The 25647-nt window shown below is 41.2% G+C and overlaps 1 protein-coding gene across 4 annotated transcripts; it reads left to right on the plus strand.

Annotated features, from left to right (window-relative positions):
• Positions 1–4: 4 nt before the first annotated feature.
• Positions 5–24994, plus strand: LOC120530894 (transmembrane protein 26-like). 4 transcript variants are annotated; one of them, XM_039755662.1, is made up of 4 exons: positions 5–156; positions 18333–18477; positions 21053–21638; positions 23879–24994. In XM_039755662.1, the coding sequence occupies exons 1-4, from the start codon at positions 152–154 to the stop codon at positions 24133–24135; spliced, it is 993 nt and encodes a 330-aa protein (XP_039611596.1). In that variant the 5' UTR covers positions 5–151; the 3' UTR covers positions 24136–24994. The 4 variants fall into 4 exon arrangements, with proteins under 4 accessions (XP_039611596.1, XP_039611595.1, XP_039611597.1 ...); XM_039755661.1 differs by lacking the exon at positions 5–156 and adding an exon at positions 5690–6305; XM_039755663.1 differs by lacking the exons at positions 5–156; positions 23879–24994 and adding exons at positions 5690–6305; positions 21995–22025.
• Positions 24995–25647: the final 653 nt, after the last annotated feature.

Raw genomic sequence — 25647 nt, forward strand, 5'->3', positions numbered from 1 at the left:
GTGGAGTCGATGGAGGAAAGTCTTGTCAAAGAAGTTTTAACATTTACATGAAACGTCATCGCAGCACTACAAAGACAATCGGATGGCGGCAAATTCGTGATGAGAAATATCGGCTGACATTAGATTGGAATGTATATGAAAAAGTGGAAACATGAGGTAAAGACACATTCACATACAGAACAAACTCTGTGGCAGTGAGCAGAGGTCCTGGTGGGCAAAAACTGCCTGCATTTTAATGGATCTTTCGCTTTTCTTGTGTGCTACAAACACTGCCCGCTAGCTTTTCAGGCTTGTACAGTATAAGCTGCTTTTGATGGTATAATCTACAGGCTATACTTGACGCAGAAGTATAAATCAGCCTTTTGGAGCCCCTGACTAGATTGTACCTGAAGGTCTTGCCCAGGAGGATTTTAAACAGGAGGAATCTGAAAAAAAGATAATACAACCTGAAGCCTACCTTTTCTTCAGATGAGGAAGAAATCTTTTAAGATGTTGAAAGGGTGACAGTGACTTGTATGCCTGTTAGCTTATGTCTATGTTTACCTTCACATGCCAAAATAATTAATATAATTTTAATGCCCTTAATATTCTGTGACTTCTTAAGTGATTTTCAGTCATAGACTTCATTTACATAACTGGCGAGACGGAAATAGTTATGCTGCACTCCCGTGACTCCACTCATGCGGTCTGACATCTTCAGCAACTCCGTCTCACCAGTCGTAGGGGTGGCTAGTAGCTGACAATCAGTGGGCACTCACCCGGGAGTCCACCTAATTTTAAAGCTGTGACAAGGAATAAAGAGCACTGGTGTTTTAGACCTCGAAAACAAGAGAGGCTTATCTGTCTGATACCATGTGTATCACATACCCTGACAGAATGGAAAAAAGGAGAATGAAATGGCCAAGATTGGGGCTGAGCTCACCATACCTGCTAAGCCGTTGTATGGTACCGGCTCCCACAGGCAGCATGCTATTGGCAATCAGAAAAGGGGGCAAGCTAACAATTCTTTGGAAGTGTGAAACTTATCTAATTATTTGGCATTCCCAGTGATTTCTAAATTGACATATGCAGGTGAGGGGAATCAGCAACTGGAGTCGCCCAAGTAGGACAACGAATGAGGGGGAGAAATGGAGCTTCAATTCAAAAAGCGAGTCCCATGTGCTTTTAATTCCCTGTTTATAATGTGAACGGAATATTCCGGTGGTATCTATTGAACAATATTTTAGCAAAAAAGCAGATGTTTTGCATTTTTTGAACATATGACTGCATAACAGATATATGGATTGTGTGACACAAGAATGTACGTGTGATTTATTTATTTTTTTCCCATAGAGGTTTTTCACACAATTTCCAATTTTGCAACATAGGTCACTTTCACCTTCTATTACTGTATATTATTTTTTTCCTTTCCATTTTCAACGGAAACATAAGATGAAAATTTTATCTCAGCCATCGCTACAAACTACATAGGGTAAATAAAATTTACTGCCTGGCCAAAAAAAAAAAAAAGGTTGCACACTTTAATATTTCATTGGCATGCCTTTAGCTTTGATTACTGTGTAGATTAATCATGGCATTATTTTGACACCCTTATGCAATGTTTCAGCATTTATCTTAATCCAGATATGCATTCATTTTTCACTGAGATCTTGCATGGATGATGGAACATAAACCACACCGCAAAAATCTTCTCCACTACAATGGTATTAAGGACTCTGTAGTGAGTAATTCATGTGTGAAAATGACTCTTCACGCTCTTTGAACCGCTCACAATATGAGCCAGATGAATCTTGGCATTGTCATCCTGGAATATACCCATGCTGTCAGGGAGGAAAAAATCCATAGATTTTGGATTTTTTTCCCACAGAATCTCCTCATGATTCAGTAGATTTAGATGTAAATGCTTTGCTTGACTTGAGAATCCTGTGGCTCAGGTGCATCCTCAAAGCTTTGATTGTGCGCATTGGACATGAGTGTGAATAAAGAAAAATGGGGTGCATGTCGTGGTTACTTTAAACCAAGAAACTCTGAATTCATCATTAGAAGTTTGCATCTGAAGTGTCTGCTGTAAATGTGATCCTCAATGGCCGAAAGTTTATGTCTGCTCTACCAGCGATTCTCCAATCAAAAAATAGCACTTGTTAGAACCCGCCATCTCAATTCAGGGCTTATTTAATGTTGCGAGTGGTGTCACTGAAATAAAGAAACAAAGGAAAAATTAAATTTCTCTATTATAATAAAAAAAACCTGTGATGAGACAAGACTTTTTCAGGGAGATACTTTCACTCCCATGAGATGAGACTTTGTGCCAAGAGATTTAACCACGCCTGGAGGCGGAAATAAAAGACAAAGAGTAGATGACAAAGCAGAACATTGTAAAGAATTAAAAAACGTTGGCGAGATACACATGCAGAGCAGGTTAGAGATAATGAAAGTACTAAAATTCGAAAGTCTGAAAAAAATGATAGTTAAAGATCGCATTAGTGCAAACAAATGGAAATTATTACTCGGTGAAATAACGGAACAGTGAAAAGAGATTGAATATATTGGAGACTTGCAGATTGTCTAATTTGTGTTGCCATCAGGGAAAAGTAGTGTTTCTTCCCAATGTAGAGGCGTATCCATGAGAATTAAAAGATTTCTTGTTTGGTGAAAGTGAAATCCACATACGCGAGCGTCAGAGATGCAAAGTGGCTGACAAATAGCGCGGCTTGTGGTTGGGGTGTGCTTGTGTTGGTGAGCAAAGTCCCCCAGTAAATAAATAAAGAATTAAGCAACAAAACATATTTAGTAATACATTTAATTACTTATGCACACATCTCATTTTACTATTATTTATTGCCACATTTCAGTGCAATTTTGTTTATCCAATTTTGTCCAAAATATTCCTCCATACATACCATCCTCAAGATGATAATGCAGGCTAGCACACTTGAGTTCTAATAGGTGGGTCCAAGTTGTGGCATAAATGTCAATCAAAGCTGATTTCAGCGAATCATGTTCTCACTCCAGTCTGTAGCTATGACGTCAGACTCGATAACATATTTATGTCAGTTGGTTTACTGTACAGACGCCATTATTCGAGTCAGATAACCTTCCCATAACCCAAATCTTAACCATTGTGTAACTGGGTGTACCGCGTAACATCGAAAACCACCTCAACGGACTGGAGTTGTGGAGCATAGACATAGAATTACTAGAGACCGCATGACCAGCAGCATCGTACATCAACGTCGCTGCCATATTGCGAGTGGCACTGCTGTGGAGTGAAGTAATGGATAAAGATGCCTCACGCATGTGCTGCTTGGGATTGTACAAACCACTGTACACTCCAAACTAGATCCTGGGGGATTACATTTCATAGGTAAGGCCGAACAATTGTTTGGTTATATTTGGCCATTAGAGAATCCTGTTTTATAATCTTAAATTTAGCAACGCCAGGCTAGCAAAGCTAGGCATTTATGTGCTCAAGTGAGCCTCCAAACAATGTTTTGGCTAAACGTATTTAGTCACTAACTGTGTAGATTGTTGTTAGCTGTTAAAATTTCTCAAACTTTGAAGGTTTCCCAAAGAAATCCACCTCAGGAAGCAGTGGGAGGTAGCCCTTAGACAGGATTTTGAGAAAGCTGTCCTGTGATGTGTGCCGTGCTAGTTTGGTAACAGAAGCTGTACCGGCATCATATGATCAGAGCTACCACTTGCTCACATTAAAAAACAAAGGCGGTTTGATGATTCCTTCTGAGGGTACAGTCAAAGTGGCCAAAGCAGCTGAGCGTGTTATCTGACAGTCGACATTAGGGCAAGCTGTCAGTGTATCTTTGCTCGATCCGTTTGTACAGGCTGAGATTGGTTCAGATGATGAGTTTTTTCTCAAGGAGCACATTGAGGAAACACAGTTTGAAATTGACAACCATCATTTTATGGTTGTGTCTGTCTTCCACAAACTAAGGCTGCACCATATTGCCAGACTGAATACTCTCAAATTACAGGATCTAAATGAACGAGAGGGAGTGTAAGTCTGTAGGAGATCAGTGAGGTAGGGGGAGCTTTAAATGTTAAGTGATATTTTGTATTGTATTAAATAGTGAACAGGGAGCCAGTGAAGTTGAGAGAGAATGGGTGTAATATGTTCAGTGGATTTAGAACAGCAGGTTATTATCCTGGCAGCAGAAATTTGAAGAAGTTGTAAGCGATGGATATGTTTTTGTGGGATGCCAGATAGAATAGCATTACAGTAATCTATACGTGAGGTGACTCGGGCATTAACCAATACTTTAGTACTGTGTTGCGTAAGAACAGGACGAAATCTAGAAATATTTCGGAGATAAATGTTACTTATATAGGATGAATTATTTAATAATAATAATTATTATCAATAATAATTGCCATTATTAGTGCATAAATGGATATAAATAATTACATTTAAACGATTCGCCAAAATGTTATATGTAAACGATACTGTTTTAAACGTTATTGTTTTTTCATCAGAAAACCCGGTTTCCACGTCAACCTGTATTAGTTTAAATGGCACTTTTGCCACTCGCAATATGGCGGATGCGTTGACCTATCGTGTCGACTGGGCAACACAGTGAACGCGGCGTCTATCTATAAGTCTATGTTCTGGAGGTCTGCACCTAGACTACTGACACGCAATGGACGTTACGTGACTCATGTAATAGGTATCGTGGGTTGCAGATACACTCTGTTGCGCTTTACAATAGCTGCATTTAACAAAAACTCGGAACTCGTAATTTTCGATCACCGACTCGGGAGACGGAAAGAAAACGCGTCCCAAACTCGAAATTCCTACTTGGAAACTCGGTCCTAGTTTCTCAAATCCGAGTTTATCCGACGTTCTATTATGGCGTCAATCTAAAATTGCGATATACACTGCGATCATATAGGTTTATATGTTTAACGTATTTATTAGAAGAATTTATCCTAAATGAATCATCTCATTCAATAACACTGAGAAGGCTTGTCTTAGCATTACCAAAAAGAAAAGTAATGGACTAACCGATGTGTGCTTGATACGCGCTACTCCCTCGTGCATTGCGCTCAATGGTTGCTTTGTGCAGTTTTTTAATTACAGCTTCCAAGCAGAAATTGCAGTGTTTATCGCTACAAACAGCATAACAATCTTTTTAGACATGACAACATGCTTTTTGTGTCTGTCTTGCTCATCAGTTTCTTCTTCGATCCAGACTATAGAACTGTTTCGAAGCTTTGTGGGTGAATCCATGTTTACTTTACCCACTTAAAATGTAGTACTAGGGTGTTGTACCGTGTTAGCCATTATGAATGTAGAGAAAAGCCACGCAAAATGACACCATTTATTGGCTAACTATAAAGATTGCAATATGCAAACTTTCGAGGCATCTCAGCCCCCTTCTTCAGGAAATCTTGCGACATCCGACTCCACACCTCCACTGTAAGACGAATGCAGCATTATATATATATATATATATATATATATATATATATATATATATATATATATATATATATATATATACACAGTATATATTATACTGGTATAGAATGGAGAAAAATGGGCGTAACCGACAGGCGTGTAAGTTATTCCGACTACAAACCCCGCCATTCACCCGATCCGTATGTAATGCGTCAGGTGTGCGGGAATAATTTGTCATTCTTCACGTCAGTTTTGTACCGCGTAACTTGCAAAAGCGCGGTATTTAATTAGAGTTGCGCGCAGAAACTGCTGTCATCAGGCAGCTGGACGTGAGCGTGTAGACATGTACCGGTAGACCTTCTTGTTTTCCCAACTTTTATTTTTTTTTTACCTTTCTAGCAGGCGATATCAAAAAATTGTCATATCTTTTTTTATTCCCATTGTAACCGTGGATTACCAAAAAAAAAAAATCAAAAACGTTTACAATCGGAAAAGCTCAGTTCTTTGTGTATAGCTGTTTTAATCTGGAATGGATCGAGCCCACTTAAAGCACGCCTTTTTTGTGACAAGACGACGACCATTGCTTATAATCACTGCCCCAAGCGGCATGTGAACGCTGCCTATTATTTAATTAGCCTAAAGGCCCATTTCTCGATCTGCTTTTCTCTTCATGTCCGCGGCCAGCTGGACATTTTCATATGCAGCACCCGAAGAGGATCATTCAGGCCTACTTTAGTCGCCTGCTGCTTCTCGTGCACGGCTTTGTTGCCGTGTGGCATACAGTTTGGGTAACGGGAAACCCCCTGTATTGGGGACTTTTGACCGGCGTTGGCATTCTTCTCGGAGAGGGAGTGTTTACGCTGCGGTCCACTAAGTCCGGGGAGTGGAAATGGTGAGTACTGGCCGGGGTCCCTCATGCATTCGGGTATTTGCTGTCGTTCCATGCTGCTAATGACATAGCAGTGGTAAGTTTTGATGTGGGTTATGTGCTGAGTTCTTTTGTTTGGATTCATTTTGAAGCTTACAGTGGTATTTGCTATATATTTATAATTGGTTACACACGTTGCTCAATACAGGGATTAATCTTTTCCAGACTCTTCACACAGGTTTCTTGCCAACATGCTGCTTATCATCAAAGTTATTTTTTCCTCCGGAAAATTGCACTAAAACCGCCAAAATATTTCACACGTCTCAAAATTAATTCGTACCATCAAAACATTAGCAAAGCTTGTCATATAACTAAATTACTTTGTCACTCATAACAAAATAACTGAAAAAACAGTAAAAACAAATGGCATTCCAAGAAAGTGCATGCTGTGCCTGTAGTATCTTAAATCTTAAGACTTGATACAGATTTTAATCAATAATGTAGTTGAATTTTTATGTATGCTTTATTTTTACATATTTTTTTAATATGGTACGCTAATACAAAATAAATACAAGCTCATATAAAAAAAGGAAACCAATAAAATTACCAAAGACACATTTTCAGTTGTATGTGCATGTAAGTGTGTGTATGTTTACACACACGTGCACACACACTCAAGGCACAACTGTGAATTCCTATTCATCTATTCAAAACTGACTCTGCATTGGGCCAAAGGTTCTCATTCACATTGCATGTTATGTGTTTTCTTGCTGTACAACCGGAAAAGAATCTTTTTGCATGCCGGATCCATCACTAGCATTTTTCTGCAGATAAGTCCAGGCACCCAGCAATTATTGTATTTTAGAGAGACATACAATAATGTAGGGCAGCACGATGGCGCAATGGTAGCGCTGCTGCCTCGCAGTAAGGAGACCTGGGTTCGCTTTCTGGGTCCTCCCTGTGTGAAGTTTGTATGTTGGCAGGGATTGGCTCCACCAGACCCCCGTGACCCTGTGTTAGGGACGATGACTGACTGACTGATAATCATGTACGTAAACCTTTCACCTCCATGGGGCAAAGAACATCTCTATGGGAATGAGTAAGGTAGTAGAAATAGTGGCATTATCCTACCATCCTAAACTACTCTGCAAAAGCAGCAGGATGTTGCAATGCCACATGGTCCCATATGATGACAAAACTTTTCACTTTCCTTGTTCTGCTTGATCCCCTGGGGCAAACCTGGCATAGAGGTCATTCAGAAAGAAAATGCACCTCTTTTTGTTGTTTGTGCTCAGTCTGTATTTGTATAGCAGGAGTCCAGGGACCAGGAACATTCATGATAACTTTTCTGACAAGTCCATTTCTTCCTCGGCAGCGTGTTTTTAGTCAAGCTGAATCTGGCCTTGTCATCAAAGACAAACATGTTGGATGTTTGTCTGCCTTCAAGCTGCATAACTCTCTAAAACAGAAAAAAAAACCATAACACACGAGTCACATTATGCCTTACTGCAAAACAGTACTGGGTATACTGAGTCATTTGATGTTCCAAATCAGTACTGTTATGTATGGACCTCTTACCTGAACATCTTAACTTTATCTCAGTTAATTCACATATTTAGACTTCCTTTTAAAGGGCACGTTTTGCAACTGTTGAATTATTATTTGGTTCTGTTTTCAAGACCCTAGAAATTGTTGTTAAGTACATGTTGGATATTCTGAAACATTTTCTTAGGAATGCTCTGCCAACCTCAATAGTCCTCAGCCAGCCTGGACAAAATCAGACTGGTTTGGTTTTGTCTTTAGTCATAACAATGTATAATATAATAGAATTTAAAAAGTAAATTACAATGCAGAAGAACATTAACATTAATATAGAATAAGATTGTCATTAGCCTCCATTTCTGACACGTTTTTCAATTTCTTTTGGCATCACGCTTTATATTGTCATTCTTCCTACTCTGTAAATTGAAGAAATATTTGAAATACTTTTGCTATTTTGTAAATGTTTAAAAATTTCAATTTTTTGCGACAATTTCAACACCACACGCATGCATTTATTGGCCACTAGCAAAATACCCGCGCTTCGCAGCGGAGAAGTAGTGTGTTAAAGAAGTTATGAAAAAGAAAAGGAAACATTTTAAAAATAACATAATCTGATTGTCAATGTAATTGTTTTGTGAGTGTTATGAGTGTTGCTGTCATCAAGGATTTGATTATCATTATTTCTTTCAATCAGGTTCGTATTTGTAGGATGTGTTGTGTTCAAATTACATTCCATGTTTGTCAACCGTTGTAAAGATAACAGCTTTCATTATATATACATATATATGTTGTGGAACTGGACCCGGACACAGACAGACGGACAACAGTTAAGCACCCATCACACTCATTTAATATATACAATATTTACAATATTGTCGTGCTCAACCCAGTGTCTCCAGCACCGATCCCCCAAAGTCCAGGCCTCACAGTCCTTCGTGCCTTTCCTTCTGGCCGCCTCCACTCCTCTCCTCGAGCTCCGTCCTCTTACACCTGACTCTTGCTCATGACGGAAGGGAGGCGGCCCCTTAAATAGCAACCCAGATGGGCTCCAGCTGCTTCCCGGGCAATCCCCCGCGGACACGCCCCCATGTGCCGGAAGTGCCGGCTGCGCACCCAGAAGCCCTCTGGGTGTTCCCAGTCCTCTTCCCCCCAGCACTTCCGGGTGTGGCGGAAGTGCTGAGGTCCAGGGTTCTTCAGGCACCGGGGCGCCGCCTGGCGGTGGCCACGGGCCCCTACAGGGTTGGGCTTCCATGCCCTCTACCCATGGCCGCCAACACAACCAGGATGGTCGCCCCCTTATGGTCTGGAGGACACCCCGAAGTGGGTCTTACTACGTACACAGGGTCCATCACGGCACCCTGGGACGCACCACTTTGGCACCCCTTCCAAGGCTGTTGCGCCCTTCCCGCGGAGCAACCCGTTCCAGGAGGGCAGGTTCCCAACGGCGCAGGTCCTACTGCTCGTCGGGTCTTCGGTCCTGTAAAGAGACAAAAGGGAGGGCCAGAAGCACTGCCTGGACACCCGCACCGGGCGTCTCCCCGATCTCTGTACCGGCATCGCTCTCCCCCCCCACTGGCTGCCCCGACTTGCCTGTTTGGCACCTCCGCCGCAGGTTCCATGCCCATCCGTTTGTCATCGCCGGGACCGCTCTCACATGTGGACTGGCGTGCCCTTGCCACGGACGCAGATCCGGATTGTCCCTGCCTGCAGAAACAAAGGTGAGACTGACTCCGAAGGGCCGACTACCGCGGGGCAGGGCACTTACAGGTCTGACATTGTGTTCATCAATACAGGGGCACCGCAGGGGACTGTACTTTCTCCGGTCCTGTTCAATCTATATACATCAGACTTCCAATGTGACTTGGAGTCCTGTCACGTGCAAAAGTTCGCTGATGACACTGCTATTGTGGGCTGCATCAGGAGGAGTACAACAGGAAGCTAATCAAAGACTTTGTTAAATGGTGCGACTCAAACCACTTACATCTTAACACCAGCAAAACCAAGGAGCTGGTGGTGGATTTTAGGAGGCCCAGGCCCCTCATGGACCCTGTGATCATCAGAGGTGACTGTGTGCAGAGGGTGCAGACCTATAAATATCTGGGAGTGCAGCTGGATGACAAATTGGACTGGACTGCCAATACTGATGCTCTATGTAAGAAAGGTCAGAGCCGACTATACTTTCTGAGAAGGTTGGCATCCTTCAACATCTGCAATAAGATGCTGCAGATGTTCTACCAGACGGTTGTGGCGAGTGCCCTCTTCTACACGGTGGTGTGCTGGGGAGGCAGCATAAAGATGAAAGACGCCTTACGCCTGAACAAACTTGTTAAGAAGGCAGGCTCTATTGTAGGAGTAAAGTTGGACAGTTTAACATCTGTGGCAGAGCGACGGGCATTAAGCAAACTCCTGTCAATCATGGAGAATCCACTGCATCCACTGAACAGTGTCATTTCCAGGCAGAGGAGTAGCTTCAGTGACAGACTTTTGTCACTGTCCTGCTTCACTGACAGACTGAGGAGATCGTTCCTCCCCCACACTTTGCGACTCTTCATTTCCACCCGGGGGAGTAAATGCTAACATTACTCAAAGTTATTGTCTGCTTTTTTTATTTTTATTTTTTTTTATTTTTCATTTTTATTACTCTTTAATATTGTTTTTTGTATCAGTATACTGCTGCTGGATTATGTGAATTTCCCCTTGGGATTAATAAAGTTACCTACCTACCTACCTACCTACCTGACCTACCTGACCTACCTACCTGACCTACCTACCTGATCCCATCACTCCGAGGCGCCTGCCTCAGTGTAGCCATCTGTATAGCAATGCCGTCCTTCCCGACAGCGCGACTCTCAGAGCCTGCTGCACTCTGGCAACGCCCATTCTCCTTCCTCTGCACCCGGGAAACATGGCCATTCTGCGGACCGGCGGCGGTTCGTGGGGAGAACCACTCCCGCGGGGTCTGCTGCTGCGCCGGGCCGTCCACATACTGATTTTTTTCTCCAGGTCCCCATCTTGAACCAGACGGAGCATCCTGCCAGCTACGCCACTGTGGAACTGGACCCGGACACAGACAGATGGACAACAGTTTAGCACCCATCACACTCATTTAATATATACAATATTTACAATATTGTCGTGCTTAACCCAGTGCCTCCAGCACTGATCCCCCAAACTGCAGGCCTCACAGTCCTTCGTGCCTTTCCATCTGGCCGCCTCCACTCCTCTCCTCGAGCTCCGTCCTCTTACACCCGACTCTTGCTCATGACGGAAGGGAGGAGGCCCCTTTAAATAGCAACCCAGATGGGCTCCAGCTGCTTCCCCGGCAATCTCCCGTGGACACGCCTTCATGTGCCGGAAGTGCCGGCTGCGCACCCAGAAGCCCTCTGGGTGTTCCCAGTCCTCTTTTCTCTAAACCCCCCCCCCAGCACTTCCGGGTGTGGCAGAAGTGCTGAGGTCCAGGGTTCTTCAGGCACCTACAGGGCTGGGCTTCCATGCCCTGTACCCTTGGCCGCCAACACAACCAGGATGGTCGTCCCCTCGTGGTTCCTCCTGGGCATCCAGGCTGGGCTCCACCCCCAGCTGCATGCCACAATGTGTGTGTGTGTATATATAATATTTATATAATTAACTAAGGCAAGACAACCATGGAAAGCATGCCGGAAGGGGCGTGGATTCACTAAGCCGCTGACAAGTGAGACACCTATGGCGCACGCAGGAAGGAGCCACGCCCACCAACTCCAAGACCATTGGATACGACGGCAACTCACAGAGCCACGCCCACCAACTCGGACGCGACGACACAGAAAAACCGCCGTCATTTATATTCGTCTGTTGTAGAGGTCACATGCAGCTCCGATCCACGTTGACTGTTAATAGAGGCATGTTTCTCGCGGAGGTGAATCGCCATATGTGGCGTGTAAAACTGTTTGCGAGGGGTATCCCATGGGATCATTAAAACGTTCCTTTACAACTGAGGTTAAAACACAATGAAGTGAGCAGTCTTTACAAAACGAGTTTTCGGTTGCGACGCACGACCACGTGCACTATAGCAAACTGTTTTACACGCTACATACAGCAATTCGCATCCGCGACAAACATGCGTCTTCTTAGATACTCCTGTACTTTGTACACACCCCCCTCCCACCGTGGTCGGGTGTCTTGGTGGATTATATATAGAAAGGCAGCCAAAACCGCACAGAGCAATGAAAAGTCTACGTGAGTCACAGGTGCATCTGGACTGTACAAAGACGACACATGAGCAGGCAGTGTATACTGAACGAGAAATCAGCAGACTAGCATGACGGAGGGAGCAGAGTGGATGTCCTTCTCCTCTCCTCCTGTTCCACCCTGAGCGCCGCACGGACGATTGTGTGTTGGTTCGTTCTGTGCATTGGTTAAAACCCAATGAAGGAAGCAGTCTTCCTATAAGCCCTGTGCCTCTGTTTCATTACCGTCTCACCTGCTTCACCATCGCAGGCCCCGCAACAGGCAGCCAACCGGGTAACCAAAGTCTTTGGGTTCAGGGGGGGAGTATGGTTACAAAGCTGAAACTTAAAGGAATTGACTGAAGGGCACCACCAGGTGTGGAGCCTTTCACTTCATTTGACTCAACACAGGAAACCTCACCCGGCCCGGACATGGACAGGATTGACAGATTGATAGCTCTTTCTCGATTCTGTGGGTGGTGGTGCAAGGCAGTTCTTAGTTGGTGGAGTGATTTGGCTGGTTATTTCCAAAAACGAACGAGACTCCCGCCTGCTAAATAGTTACACGACCCAACAGCGGTCGGCGTCCAAATTCTTAGAGGGACAAGTGGCTTTCAGCCATGTGAGACTGAGCATTAACAGGTCTGTGATGCACTTGTATGTCCGGTACTGCACGCGCGCTACACTGAATGGATCAACGTGTGTCTACCTGGCGCTGGGAGCCGTGCGTAAGCCGTTGAACCCCATTCATGATGGAGACCGTGGCTTGCAATTGTTCCCCACGAACGAGAAATTCCCAGTACGTGCGGGTCATACGCTCGCACTGATTACGTCCCTACCCTTTGTAAACCCATCCCCCCCGCCCCCCAATGGTTGGGTAACTTGGTGGATTATATATAAAAAAGCAGCCGAAACCGCAAAGAACAATGAAAAATCAACGTGGAAACCGACTGAGGTGGTGTTTGGAAAATTAACGTGACTCACAGGTGCGTGTGGACTGTACACAGACGAAAGCGACTCAGGTAGGGAGTTGGGGGCGGGCACATAAGCAGGCAGTGCGTACTGAACGAGCGCCTTTTAACCCCGTCCTTCGCTTTGGAAGGAGAAGGCGTGGCTGCGCCCCTCCGGTTTCCAGTCACGGACAATTGTATGTTGGTTCGTAGCGTGCATTGTTGCAATGTTACTTTTCTTGGTGGTTTATTAAATTACGGATTTTTCAAATGTTTATTTATTCCTCTGTGCTTAAAAATCATTTAAACAGTGGCCTGATTATGCGGCGTATGGTACGCTGTGGGTTGGCTAGTATAATATATACACACGCACACATCGAAGCTTCTCAGCTGTGCTTGTGCTATCCCGTGCGATCTCGCGATGTCCACGGCTTTATTTAATGTTAGCTCAGATACCCGTGCTTTGCAGCGGAGAAGTAGTGTGTCTAAAACATCACACACTGCATGCACGGGTTTACCTTTCCCAGTCCTGCAAAGTCAGTTCATATGAGCCGCTCGGAGTACATGCATCGAAGCTTCTCAGCTGTGCTTGTGCTATCCTGTGTGATTTCATGATGGCCATGGCTTTATTTTAATGTTAGCTAAGACCCGGCACTTAAAAGTTTCTCTCGCAGTTTCGCTGAGTTTGTCCCAAACACCACCCTGACCATCTCACCTTCGTCTGAATATTTAGCGGCAGAGTGTTTCTATTGGATTGCCTCTGACGGACGGCCTTATATGGGCAGGCATTCAATTACGTGGGAGGTGTGACGATGAGGGATGGAACTCCGCCTCACACGGCGACCGAGCTGCAGGCTATGGCCGGTATATATGTACATAAGTAGTTTCCAGTTATGACCGTTGCGCATAGAATTTCGAAATGAATCCTGCCCAACATTTGTAAGTAAGCCCTAAGGAATGAGTCTGCCAAATTTCAGCCTTCTACCTACACGGGAAGTTGGAGAATTAGTGATTAGTGACTCAGTGAATGAGTGAGTCAGTCAGTCAGTCAGTGAGGGCTTTGCCTTTTATTAGTATAGATAACAATGTATAGTATTTTAATTATAGCAAAAGAGAAAATCTACAAAATGCTATTAAAACTGAAGGAATGTAATTGACAATGTGATTTCAAAATACGCCATGACATGTGGTGCTGGGGATAAACACTCTGCCCTAGCATAAGGGAGAGTTGTTCCAATGTGCAGAGCTCACAGCACATCGTGCAGCAGTAGTAACAGGTACAAACATGCGCAATTAATGGAGACTGATGGTTAATTGAGTGATGGATAATCGAGGTTTTACTGTACTTTAGAGTTCTTGTAGGTCTCTTGGTGGTCTCCCTCACTCATGTTGTTCTTGCACGATCACTCAGTTTCTGTGGATGGCCTTCTGAATACAGATTTACAACTTTGCTATACTCTTTCCATTTCTTAATGATTAAGGTAACTGGACACCAAGGGATATTCATTGCCTTGGATATTGTCTTGTCTTCATTCTCTGACTATGCTTTTAATCCCCTTTTCACAGAGTTGCTTGGAGTGTTCTTTTTTTTACCTTGATTCACCACTAGTAAGTCCTTCCAGATGAGGTGCATTTATAATACAATCAATTAAAACCCCAGGCATCGGAATTGAATGAATTTGGTGACATCTAAATTCAAATGGGGATACACCAGTGATGATTTAGGAAGTGAATACTTTTATTTGCAATTAATTTAGACCACTGTGCCTGACAAATCCGCTCAATGATACAATGTTTCATAAAAATAAAATATGCAAACTTCCACATGACTGAAAAGAAACACAAGGGCAAATAAAAATTTTTCATTTAAGACAGGGAATTTAAAAATCTGATGGAAATGTTAGAACTAAGGTATACAGCAGGGAAAATCAGTATTGAATGCATCAACATTTTTCTCAGTAAATATATTTATAATGGGGCTATTGACATGAAATTTTCACCAGGTGTCTGCAACAACCCAAGTAATCCATACATACAAAGAAATTAAAACTATTAAGTCCATAAATTAAGTTGTGTAATAAAGTGGAATAACACAGGGAAAAAGTATTGAACACATGAAGAAAAGGAGATGCAAAAAGGCATGGAAAGCCAAGAAAGCAGCTGAAATCTGTCAGTATTTAAAAGGCTATCCTTCCCCCTATCAGTGCAAATTAATAATAGCTGGTTTAGTCCTAATAGGTGGCCTATAAAATGGTTTCTCATTACGAAGGTGTCACACACGAAGCATTTCATGATGGGTAAAAGCAGAGAGCGCTCTCTGAAGACCTTCACAGCCTTTTTGTTGCAAAACATACTGCTTACATTGTTATTTACTGATGAGGACCACACGTTCAATACTTCTCTTTCCCGCTGTAACGTGACAAGCAGTGCGCTTTGGCAGAATCATAATTCACTGCTTGTATAATAATGTGAAGATGAAAATTGTCACAATATCAACTTCACAATACATGAAATGGGGTTATGAATGCAGGATAAGCGTTTCACACACAATTAATTTAGAGTGTCACATCCTCAGATGAGTATGGCCAATCACACTGATGTTTAATGAGTGCACCACTGCATTCACGGGAGGCTTGTTTTCATAACAAATTTTTTTTTAAAATCAGAAAAGCACAATCTTACCCTCCTGTTGGATCATTTCTCATGTATTCAAACACTGCTTACAGAGGGTAGCAAGCTGCGGTTACTGCAGCTCTCTTGAGCCACAGATGTGATAGAATGAGACAGGGGTGGCGAACTCCAGGCCTGGAGTGCCGCAGTGGCTACAGGTTTTCATTCTAACCCTTTTCCTAATCAGTGACTGATTTTTCACTGCTAATTAACTTTTTCCCCCTCACTTTAATAGCCCTGTTAGAAGAGTTCAGCCCTCTGAATTGATTCTTTTCTTCATTAAATGACAGCCAAGCAGAAATGAGACATGAAACGAGCCAACAGATGACCCCAGCTGAACTGGGGCTTCAAACGCCAACCAATTTCACTCCAATCACTTTCTTAATGAGAAGCCAATTTTTGCTGTTAATTAAACCTGTTATTTAATTCCATGGCTTGTTGCTGCCACAGCACACATTTCGAAAACTGTTGTTTTTCTGTTCTTTCTAAGAGCACCGTCAAAATGTTTTGGTGACCTGAGAGATCAGCTTTACCAAGACCATCACCTTTCTTTAATTTCAGATATTGTGTGATGGGCACTGGGGAGCTGGTCATGTGGTGGCTTGTTTTGTGTCTCATTATTGTTTGGCTGCTAGTCAAAGAAAAAGAAACAACTATGGGGCCCGAGTCAAGTTAATTAAAAGAAGTAATCCGCAGCAAAAACTGTTCACTAATTAAGATAATGGTAAGAATGAAAACCTGCAGCCACTGGGGCATTCGAGGCCTGGAGTTCGCCACCCCTGGAATGAGAGCTCAAGATATCAATAAACCTTTCACTGATAACAATTCAGAAATAGGGTTACAGCTATTGGAATTATACAGCAGTGGATCTCACTTTGCCCTCAGTTTTCTAGCATGCTAGAGAAAGAAATCAGCCAAATCCACAATTCTTGCTTTTGGTCAAATATTTTATGTTAATGTTGTAGTAGTTAGCAGATTATCCTGAAGATAGGTGGGGTGAGAGGAATCAGATGAGGTGGCTCGGGCATCTGATCAGGATGCCTCCTAGACGCCTCCCTGGTGAGGCGTTCCGGGCACGTCCAACTGGGAGGAGGCCCCGGGGAAGACCCAGGACACGCTGGAGGGACTATGTCTCCCAGCTGGCCTGGGAATGCCTTGGGATTCTCTCGAAAGAGCTGGAAGAAGTGGCCGGGGAGAGGGAAGTCTGGGCCTCTCTGCTTAAGCTGCTGCCCCCGCGACCCGACCCCAGATAAGTGGAAGAGGATGGATGGATAGGTGGGGCTGAATGCATGATTGACAGCAACCTGTCACCAAGGTACGCAGAGATATGCATTCTGTAATCCCCAGGATTATTTGCAATACATTTTACAAGTCCAGGAATGTTCAAGAATCCTGAGATAGCATAGGTTAAATAAAAAGATAAATGGTCTCCAGTGGATTGTTGAGAAAGACTGCTTGCAACAGTGGAAGTCGATTGGAGGCAGGAATAGCAGTGCCTAGTTGCCAATGGGTGTTTGATTTATTCTAAGTCATTTCCTGTGGTGATAACAGCAGAAATGTGCTACTTTTCAAAGTACTGTATAATATCCATCCATCCATCCATTGTCTATATTCCATTGTTAAATAAATACATCTTTTCTTGGGCTTAACTGTCATTGTTCATTATAATATTTAGGAAAAAAAAAAACAAATGAAAAGGCTTACAAAAATGTACTTTTAAGATTTGCATAGTGATTTGAATTTTATTTTGCAATTTTTTGATTTGCCAATGTGTTTATGAAGATTTCATATTGTGGGAATATTGTTATCATGACCTTAATCTTAATATGAACTGTATTATGGGATAAATGTATTGTCTCATGCATAATTGTCACATTATACGTTTTAACACTTCTGGAGATTTCCCATAGACTATTGACAATAGGGCAGCACTGACAATGAATACAAACCCAGTGAACACCCATCAGGCGATATTTACAAGAAACTCTCCTGTAGTGTGCGCTGTACAGATAAGAGGAGACCTTGGGCATCTTTGCCTGCTCCATTACTCCTGGGTCTGCTAAGTTTTCTAGTCTGTAGAGAGACAACAAAATGATTTCTTTAATTACTTGCAATGCTGTTGTATGACAGAAGGTATCCTGTTCACCCTCTATAGTGTTTTTTCATTTAGTTTCCTTTCGATCTGATTTGTTATTTTGGGGAAACAAAATAAAATCATGCATAGTTGCTATAAATAAAGTGTGATAATAGAGTGACAGTGACTCTGGCATTAAGAAAGTCAGAGGTGTGTGAATCATTGTTTACTGTGATGTCGGCATCCAAGCAAGAGCAAAATGCTGGTAATGGTGACAAATTAACTGTGTTAAATTGAAAGTGTTGGTTTCTGGTAAGTAATGGGGTGATTACAGAAATGCATCTACTGTACAGTAAACTGATTAACTTGTACTCATAGCCAATACCAAACCTGAATTAAAGTTATGCATGGACTGATTTAAACATGAATGTCGGTATTGCTAAGAAAGAAGTGGTCTGTATACGACCTATTCTTTGCAATTATTTTTTTTATTATTTAGTAATTGATTTTGCAGATTCAGAAGGTCAGAGTAAGTCAACAGAGGTTAATAAAATGTTTACTTAGCAAGCATAAGTGCAAGTTGACCTGGATGCTCTGACTTTCTATGCAGGTTCTCTTTGATGGTGTTTCTGTACCTGTGCACTGCCATCCCCTGTATCTGGGTGCTAGAGCTCCATTCACTGGATTCCACAGTTTTAACAAGTATAAGCCCAGAGACTACTCCAGCTGCACTTCAGAAACCAGACTTGATAAGGGTTGGTACAGAAACATCTCTGGTTTAAGCAGATTCTTTATTTTTGTTAATGTAGCCTTTTTAGTAAATGTTTTAAAGGTATGAATGAATATAAATATATTATATATATATTATATATTATAGAATTACTTATCTATGTTAATTAATGTTGACTTATTTTTATTTTTTATTGTGTCTTCTATTTTTCTATTCTTCATTTTGTAAAGCACTTTGAGCTACATTTTTTTGTATGAAAATGTGCTATATAAATAAATGTTGTTGTTATAAATGTTTGAATTCTGGGGGTTAGGGTGTTCTAAGAATATGCAAGTGTTGTAATTAGAAATCAGAGTTTCAAAGGGTACTATTTTTATCGAACAGTTGCTGTAGTCTTACAGATTTGTTAGTTACATATGAAATAAACCAAAAATGCAGAGCTTAAAAAAGTATACATTTTAGTACAACAAATATGGCATTAGGTCTGTTCTAGTTTTATGCAAGTGCTTCAAACATTTATACCATTTACAAAACTTCCGTCAACATACAATTAGAAGTCTGTTAGTAATATATAAAATAAACCAAAAACGCTTTCTTTGTATTTTACATAGTCATGTGAAAGTACATCCCCAAACTGTTTGTTCTTTTTTAACCTATGCAAAAATATCAATATTTGATCTTCATTTTAAAAGTATCCATAGAGAAAAGTGATGTAACAAACACAATGCTGCATTTATACTTTGTAGTCGATTGTATAATTTACATAAGCATAACTGCATGTGGAAAAAGTAAGTACATCCCTACACTTATCACTGTCTCAGATACCTAAAATTAGAATCAGTTGAACCAGATTAGAGCATCTTGTCTGAACCTGCTTATCTATACAGTACCCCACATATTTAGTTTGGTTTGTGTGTGTTCTCACCCTGCCTAGATCAAAAGAGCACTTTGAGACCTTCAGGATGAAGGTTATAGATGCCTACGAGTCTGGAAAGGGATTTAGAAAGATCTCCAAACAATCTGAAATTAAACATTCCACTGTACAGAAGATTATCTACAAGTGGAGACAATTTTTCAGGCCAGGCCATCCCAGCAAGTTCAGTCCGAGAGCAGAATGCAAGAAACTGAAAGAAGTTGCTAACAACCCCAGAATTTCATTATGGGACTTACAGGTTGCCCTTGTCGCTATTGATGTCAAAAGTGCATTAGTCTACCATTGTAAAGCAGTTACCCACATCAGAGCTGCATAGGAGGTGTGCCAATAGGAAACCTTTGCTGTCCAGTAAGAACATCAGGTGGAAGACTAAAGATTGCCCATGGACACCAAGGCAAAGACCAAGACCTCTTGAGTGATGTGCTCTTTATAGATGAGGCAAAGATAGTTATTTGGCCATCACACTAGAAGAAAACCAAAGACGGCATGTGCTCAGAAGGACTTTTAAGTATAAAACATGGTTGTGGAAATGTTTAGGTTTTGGCTGTTAAGTTATATCAGGGCTGTGGCAGCTCATCATCATATAGTTGACTATGAATTCTTCCCAAGGATACCTGAGGGTGCTTGTGGATAATGTGAGATTCATCAGAAAATTGGCACTCAATCGAAATTAAACCCTGCAGTTTGACTAGGTCATATACATCCTAGTAAATCCAACAAGGAATAGCTGAAATGAAAAAAATAGTGGTTTCCAGAATGACCAAGTCATAGAAATGCTGTTTTTTGGGGGAGGGGAGGGGAGGGGGTGGGTGCTGTGCACAGAATACTAATACTGCATGGAGTAGTGGGGGAAAAACACCCAGCTGTCTGAGATTGGTAAATACTTCTATGAAATGCCTACGTAAGGGGGCAATACCAGCTATTACAGCTAAGGGTGGACTTGCTTTTTCCACAGACGAAAATGTCATATCTGTTCACTTTTTATTGACTAAATTATTGCAAATTTAAATTTTCACTGTTTTTGTTTTCAATTACTTCACATATTTTAAAATAGTCTGTTTAAATGTAGATCAAAATATGTTAGAAAGAAAAAAAAACATTTCATGGGGTGTACTTACTTTTTTACATAACTGTACAACTGTTTAAAACCGTAAATATTTTTACTTTCATCTACACTAAACCAGTGTTTTCCAGGATACACTACACTATATAATGCAAAATGAAAGTGTAAGCATTAATACATGACTGGTAACATTGAACTGTTTACCACAGTGATTTCCTTGTGGTGATGTATTATGTCAACTGTATACAGTGTCTCTACATTGGTGCATTTACAGGCATCTTACCTATATTCAATCATACCAAACTATTTTTCCTTGACTTAATTATGCTCTGCATTTCCTTACAGTAAGGTTAACATTGCACATATTCTAGCAATATGGAGTAGCTAAAAACAATGAATTCCTAGGTTGGAAAAACTGTTTCTAAATGGCTACTACAGTGATAAATTATATATGCCTCTTGTTATATTAATAGTACAAAATCTTTTTTATTTGGGTTAAATTATGAATTACATTATGTGTGCGAACAAGTTTTTATTGTGCGATTAGAATGTTTTGAACCTAAAGTGCAGCTCTTTAATTCTTTGTGTCTCTCTTACTTTCAGATCAGTATCACAGCTGAAGAGGCAATGTGGACATCTGGAGTTGAGCAAACCATGATGTTGATGTTAGTAGTGGGTCGCTGGCTAATGCCAAGAGGTGATCTTTCCCGTGCGCAGCTATATGAACTACTTCTGGTGGAGAGTGCACTAGGAGCTGACATTCTGGATATTCTTGATACCAGCAAACAGTCACAGGTTGAAACAAACCGAGCCATCCGTGTCATGGGGCTGGGGGTTTTCTCCTGGTCCATGATTCAGTTTCCTCTTGTTTTAACTAAGATTGAGGACAGTGACTCCTATAAGTATTCTAAGGTGCCCTTAAGGGATAATGGGAAGCTACAAGTACTCCCTAAAGTCAGAACATGGTTTAGATCCTGCATCTCTAGCCAGGTCTGTACTTTATTGATATCATTGTGCATGCAGGATGGTCCCTCTCTAGTATATCGCCTTTATCTGCTTATTGAAAAGAACATGAAGAACCAGATGATGATCTTCTTTATATGCCAGCATATCCTTCTGATCATCCTGCAGATCAACAGGATAATTGTTTACCCTGATTGTGATGATGAAGAATTGAAGGATTTGATAGGTAAATATTCTATTGTTAGATTGCTTTGCTAAATGTTCCTTACTTTTCTGCAGAAATGCTGTTGGCATTTTCATTCACAAAAATTGGCAGATTTGTATCAGTTTTCTGATTTATGTGAAAACCCAATCCAACTAGTTGTTCCGTGGAGGATTCTGAACTGATTTTGAAAACTGTGCCAACTCCTTAAATTAAACTCTAAACTGCAATTCTGTACTTTCCAATGCACATCTAGGTGCTCATAAATTGATTATTGATAGAAATTAGTGATGAGCGAAATGTGCATGTTTTGATTTATATACAGTTTTGTTAAAGTGACCCCAAAACAATACTGCTTCTTACTGTGTTCTTTTCTGCAGCTTCATAAAGCTTGTAATCCTTTTCACACAGGTAATTCCAATTTTCTTTCTGCCTCTCGTTCACATCATTGTGGAGAAATGCTGTACTAAAAAAAAAAGTGACATGCTGCATATTTTCAATATATAGACTTACTAAAACACACCTTCATGATCATTGCTGTGTTTTCTTCACAGGAAAACATTACTGCTGCCAGACACCCTGAATCCCCTCTCCACCCTCACTTCTGCTTCACTAGAAATCTTTATTTAAATACTAACTGGCCCCCACACGTATGTGGAATTAAAGAATGAAATCAGTTCCTAACAGGATCTAAATTCAATTGTTCTTGTTTCAGTGGCACAAATTACACATGAAGATAAATTCTGTTTATTTTGCAGATTTTTATGTGAACAGAGAAACTGAGTTTTGCTGTAAATTCAATTTCACTCATCACTGTTGACCAATAATTATGACTGAATCCCTACAAATCTCCTTTTCTAAGCTTGTTTTCAACTAGGTTTTGTGCTTTCATTCCTCAAACTGATCCCCGATCTGACGAGCTGTTGGTGTGAAAACAACCCTCTGTATTTTGTTAGTATCTTAAGCTCTTATATGAAGAGTTCTGTTTGCCAGTTGCTAACATTCAACCTTTCTGTTCTGAGGGCCAATATATGAGCTTAACACAGAATGAAGAGAGGAGCACATGTTCATGAGTAGGCTCGCGTTTGAAAGACAATGGAATGGTCCACAGCTTTTCCAACAGAAATTTTTCAGCTGACATTTTTACTGAAGCTAATGGTTCTACTATTTCAAAGCACTATTATAATTTACCATTTGGGTATCTGAAAGTGCACTTTCATGTACCTTAAAATGAATCCTAGATATCTTAACTGCGTGCCTAAACAAGTGCATTTTAAGAAATGTTCACTTTTTATTCAGGCTTCCATCCATCTTTTTGCTTCATGCAGCTCTTTTTCTTAGTTTGTATTTGCTTACTTTGCATGGCTAGAAGATGCGGGCATCTTCTCTGTTTCTGGTGTGCTCTATTTCAGTTGCAGAAGATTACAGAATCTGGGGCTTGAAGCATTAGATTTAGTTACAGAAAAAGCAGGCTTATAGGATTTTCTGTTTCCATGAAATGATTTTGAGGCACCTTAAAATGTTTGTCAGAATATTATTTATTTAACAAATTCTCTTTTCCTCAATGTGGCTTATGAACAGGATGCATGATTCCAAACATCCATCCATCCATCCATCCATTATCTAACCCGCTATATCCTAACACAGGGTCACGGGGGTCTGCTGGAGCCAATCCCAGCCAACACAGGGCACAAGGCAGGAAACAAACTCCGGGCAGGGCACCAGCCCACCACAGGGCGCACACGCACACACTAGGTATCATTTAGGATTGCTAATGCACCTAACCTGCATGTTTTTGGACTGTGGGAGAAAACCAGAGCACCCAGAAGAAACCCACGCAGACACAGGGAGAACATTCAAACTCCATGCAGGGAGGACCCGGGAAGCGAGCCCAGGTCTCCTTACTGCGAGGCAGCAGTGCTACCACTGTGCCACTGTGCTGCCTGATTCCAAACATGAAGAAGCTATATAAGCAATAATGTATCGTTTTAGATTTATAAGGTCAGAATTGTCACATTCGTTATTCTGCCTTCTGTGCTATTTTTGAAGAATATTTAACAAAGAAGAGTTGCATACAGGAAATGGCTAGGTCTGCTTTCTGAATTAGTAGTGCATTGAAGGGCTTGGAAAGTGATTCATTTAACAAGTATCACCAATTAAACAGAAAATTTTATTAAGAAAAATTTGCTTCACATTTTTTGAAAAATGAAGCCTTATTTTACTACCTGTTCATATACTAAACATACTTCTTTTTTTTGATGCAGAGCTCGGAAAAGAAAGAAAGGTCAAACTATGTACTCGGAACAACTGTCAGACCTTGATGAGTCGTCTGGTCTTCATCTTTCATGGCTTGCTCACCGTTTGGTTTGTAGTCTCGATGAAAGGCGAATCCTTGTATTGGGCGCTGAGCACAGGAGTGCTGCTTCTCTTTGTAGAAGCTCTAATCACTCTCTGCTCCCCCTACCATCTTGACTTGAAATGGCAAGAGCTACAGTATATATTGGCATTTTTGAATGGTTGAACTTAAAGATAGCACTATGGAGTTATATTACTGATTTTTTTTTTTTCTTATTTCCTGAATATAAACAGACTGATGTGAAAGGAGTGTTTATAAATCAAGCACAATGTGTACCTGCCTATTAGAAATGTCAAGCTTTATATACTAGTTTATATAATAATGGCCATTGAACTAATTTGTACAAATCATACAAAGTTAAGAAGTAAGATGCCTATGTATTGCCCAGATTTTTTTCTTGACTTACTTTTTATGTAGTCTTTTAGCACAAATGGGTTAAAACACTATATTTCAAATGTAATATTTAAAACACGTTACAGAAGTTTTCAATTATTTCTTTAGTCACAAACAGTTATTAATGAGAGAACAATGACAGAAACATGTCACATGTCAGTTTTAAATATGTATAAGAACTAAATATGGTAATCAAAAAGTAAGAGGGGAAAGTAGCAAACACATATTTCAAATATCTCAAGGTAATGTTTGATATTCTATTGAGAATTTTGCCAAGCTTAAGTGCAGAATAAGGAGCAGCAAATAGTTTCCCTGTGTAGAAGTCTGTCCCAAACAGATGTCATAGATGTTTGGTTTTCTTATTGGACAATGTTTGTCAGCTGCCTTTATGCAGACAAGAAGCTTGTCATCTTCAAGAATGCTAGCCTTACCGTTCTTTCCTGACCACTGCATTGACATTGCTGATATTTGAAATAAACTGCTTAGGATGTTTTGCGTAATGCTTGTTTCATGTGGAACAGCCTACATTGGAGTAGAAACTACTCCAATTGATGTTACTCCAATTATTAAAATATATTCCAGATTATTTTGTAAATGCTTTTGAGCTCACAGACATCATACATCCAGGAGTGAATCACTAAGTGTGGATACAGTATTTGTGTATGTGCTTGGAAAGCTCATTTTCATAACTGATTATTATGTAAAACAAATGTTTTGTTTCTTCTTTCATTCTTAATTTCCTTTTGGGGACAAATAAAAACTGTCTTGCTATATGGTTCCGAGACATGGACAATATCCAGTGACCTGAGACGAAGACTGGACTCATTTGGTACTGTGTCTCTCTGGAAAATCCTTGGGTACCATTGGTTTGACTTTGTGTCGAATGAGTGGTTGCTCATGGAGTCCCGAATGAGGCACATTACCTGCATTTTGAGGGAGTGTCAGTTATGGCACTACGGCCATGTGGCACGTTTCCCCGTGGATGATCTGGCTCGCAAGATCCTCGTTGTTGGGTACCCAAGTGGCTGGACCAGGCCAAGGTACCACCTACGTAACACCTGGCTGCGGCAGATAGAGGGTCATTTCTGGAGGGGGGGACTGGACCGCGTGTGTGCCAGTGGGGTTGCAAACCACAATCCTGAGTTGTTTTGTTGTGCAGTGGGTGCGGCAACACACTGTACCAGTGCATGCTCCCCAACTTGACTTGATTTGACAAATAAAGTATTATCTATCGATCCATTCATCCAAATCTAATCTATACTTTATACAGTGAATTTTATGTTT

The sequence above is a fragment of the Polypterus senegalus genome, chromosome 6, assembly GCF_016835505.1.
Source record: "Polypterus senegalus isolate Bchr_013 chromosome 6, ASM1683550v1, whole genome shotgun sequence".
Classification (NCBI taxonomy): domain Eukaryota; kingdom Metazoa; phylum Chordata; class Cladistia; order Polypteriformes; family Polypteridae; genus Polypterus; species Polypterus senegalus.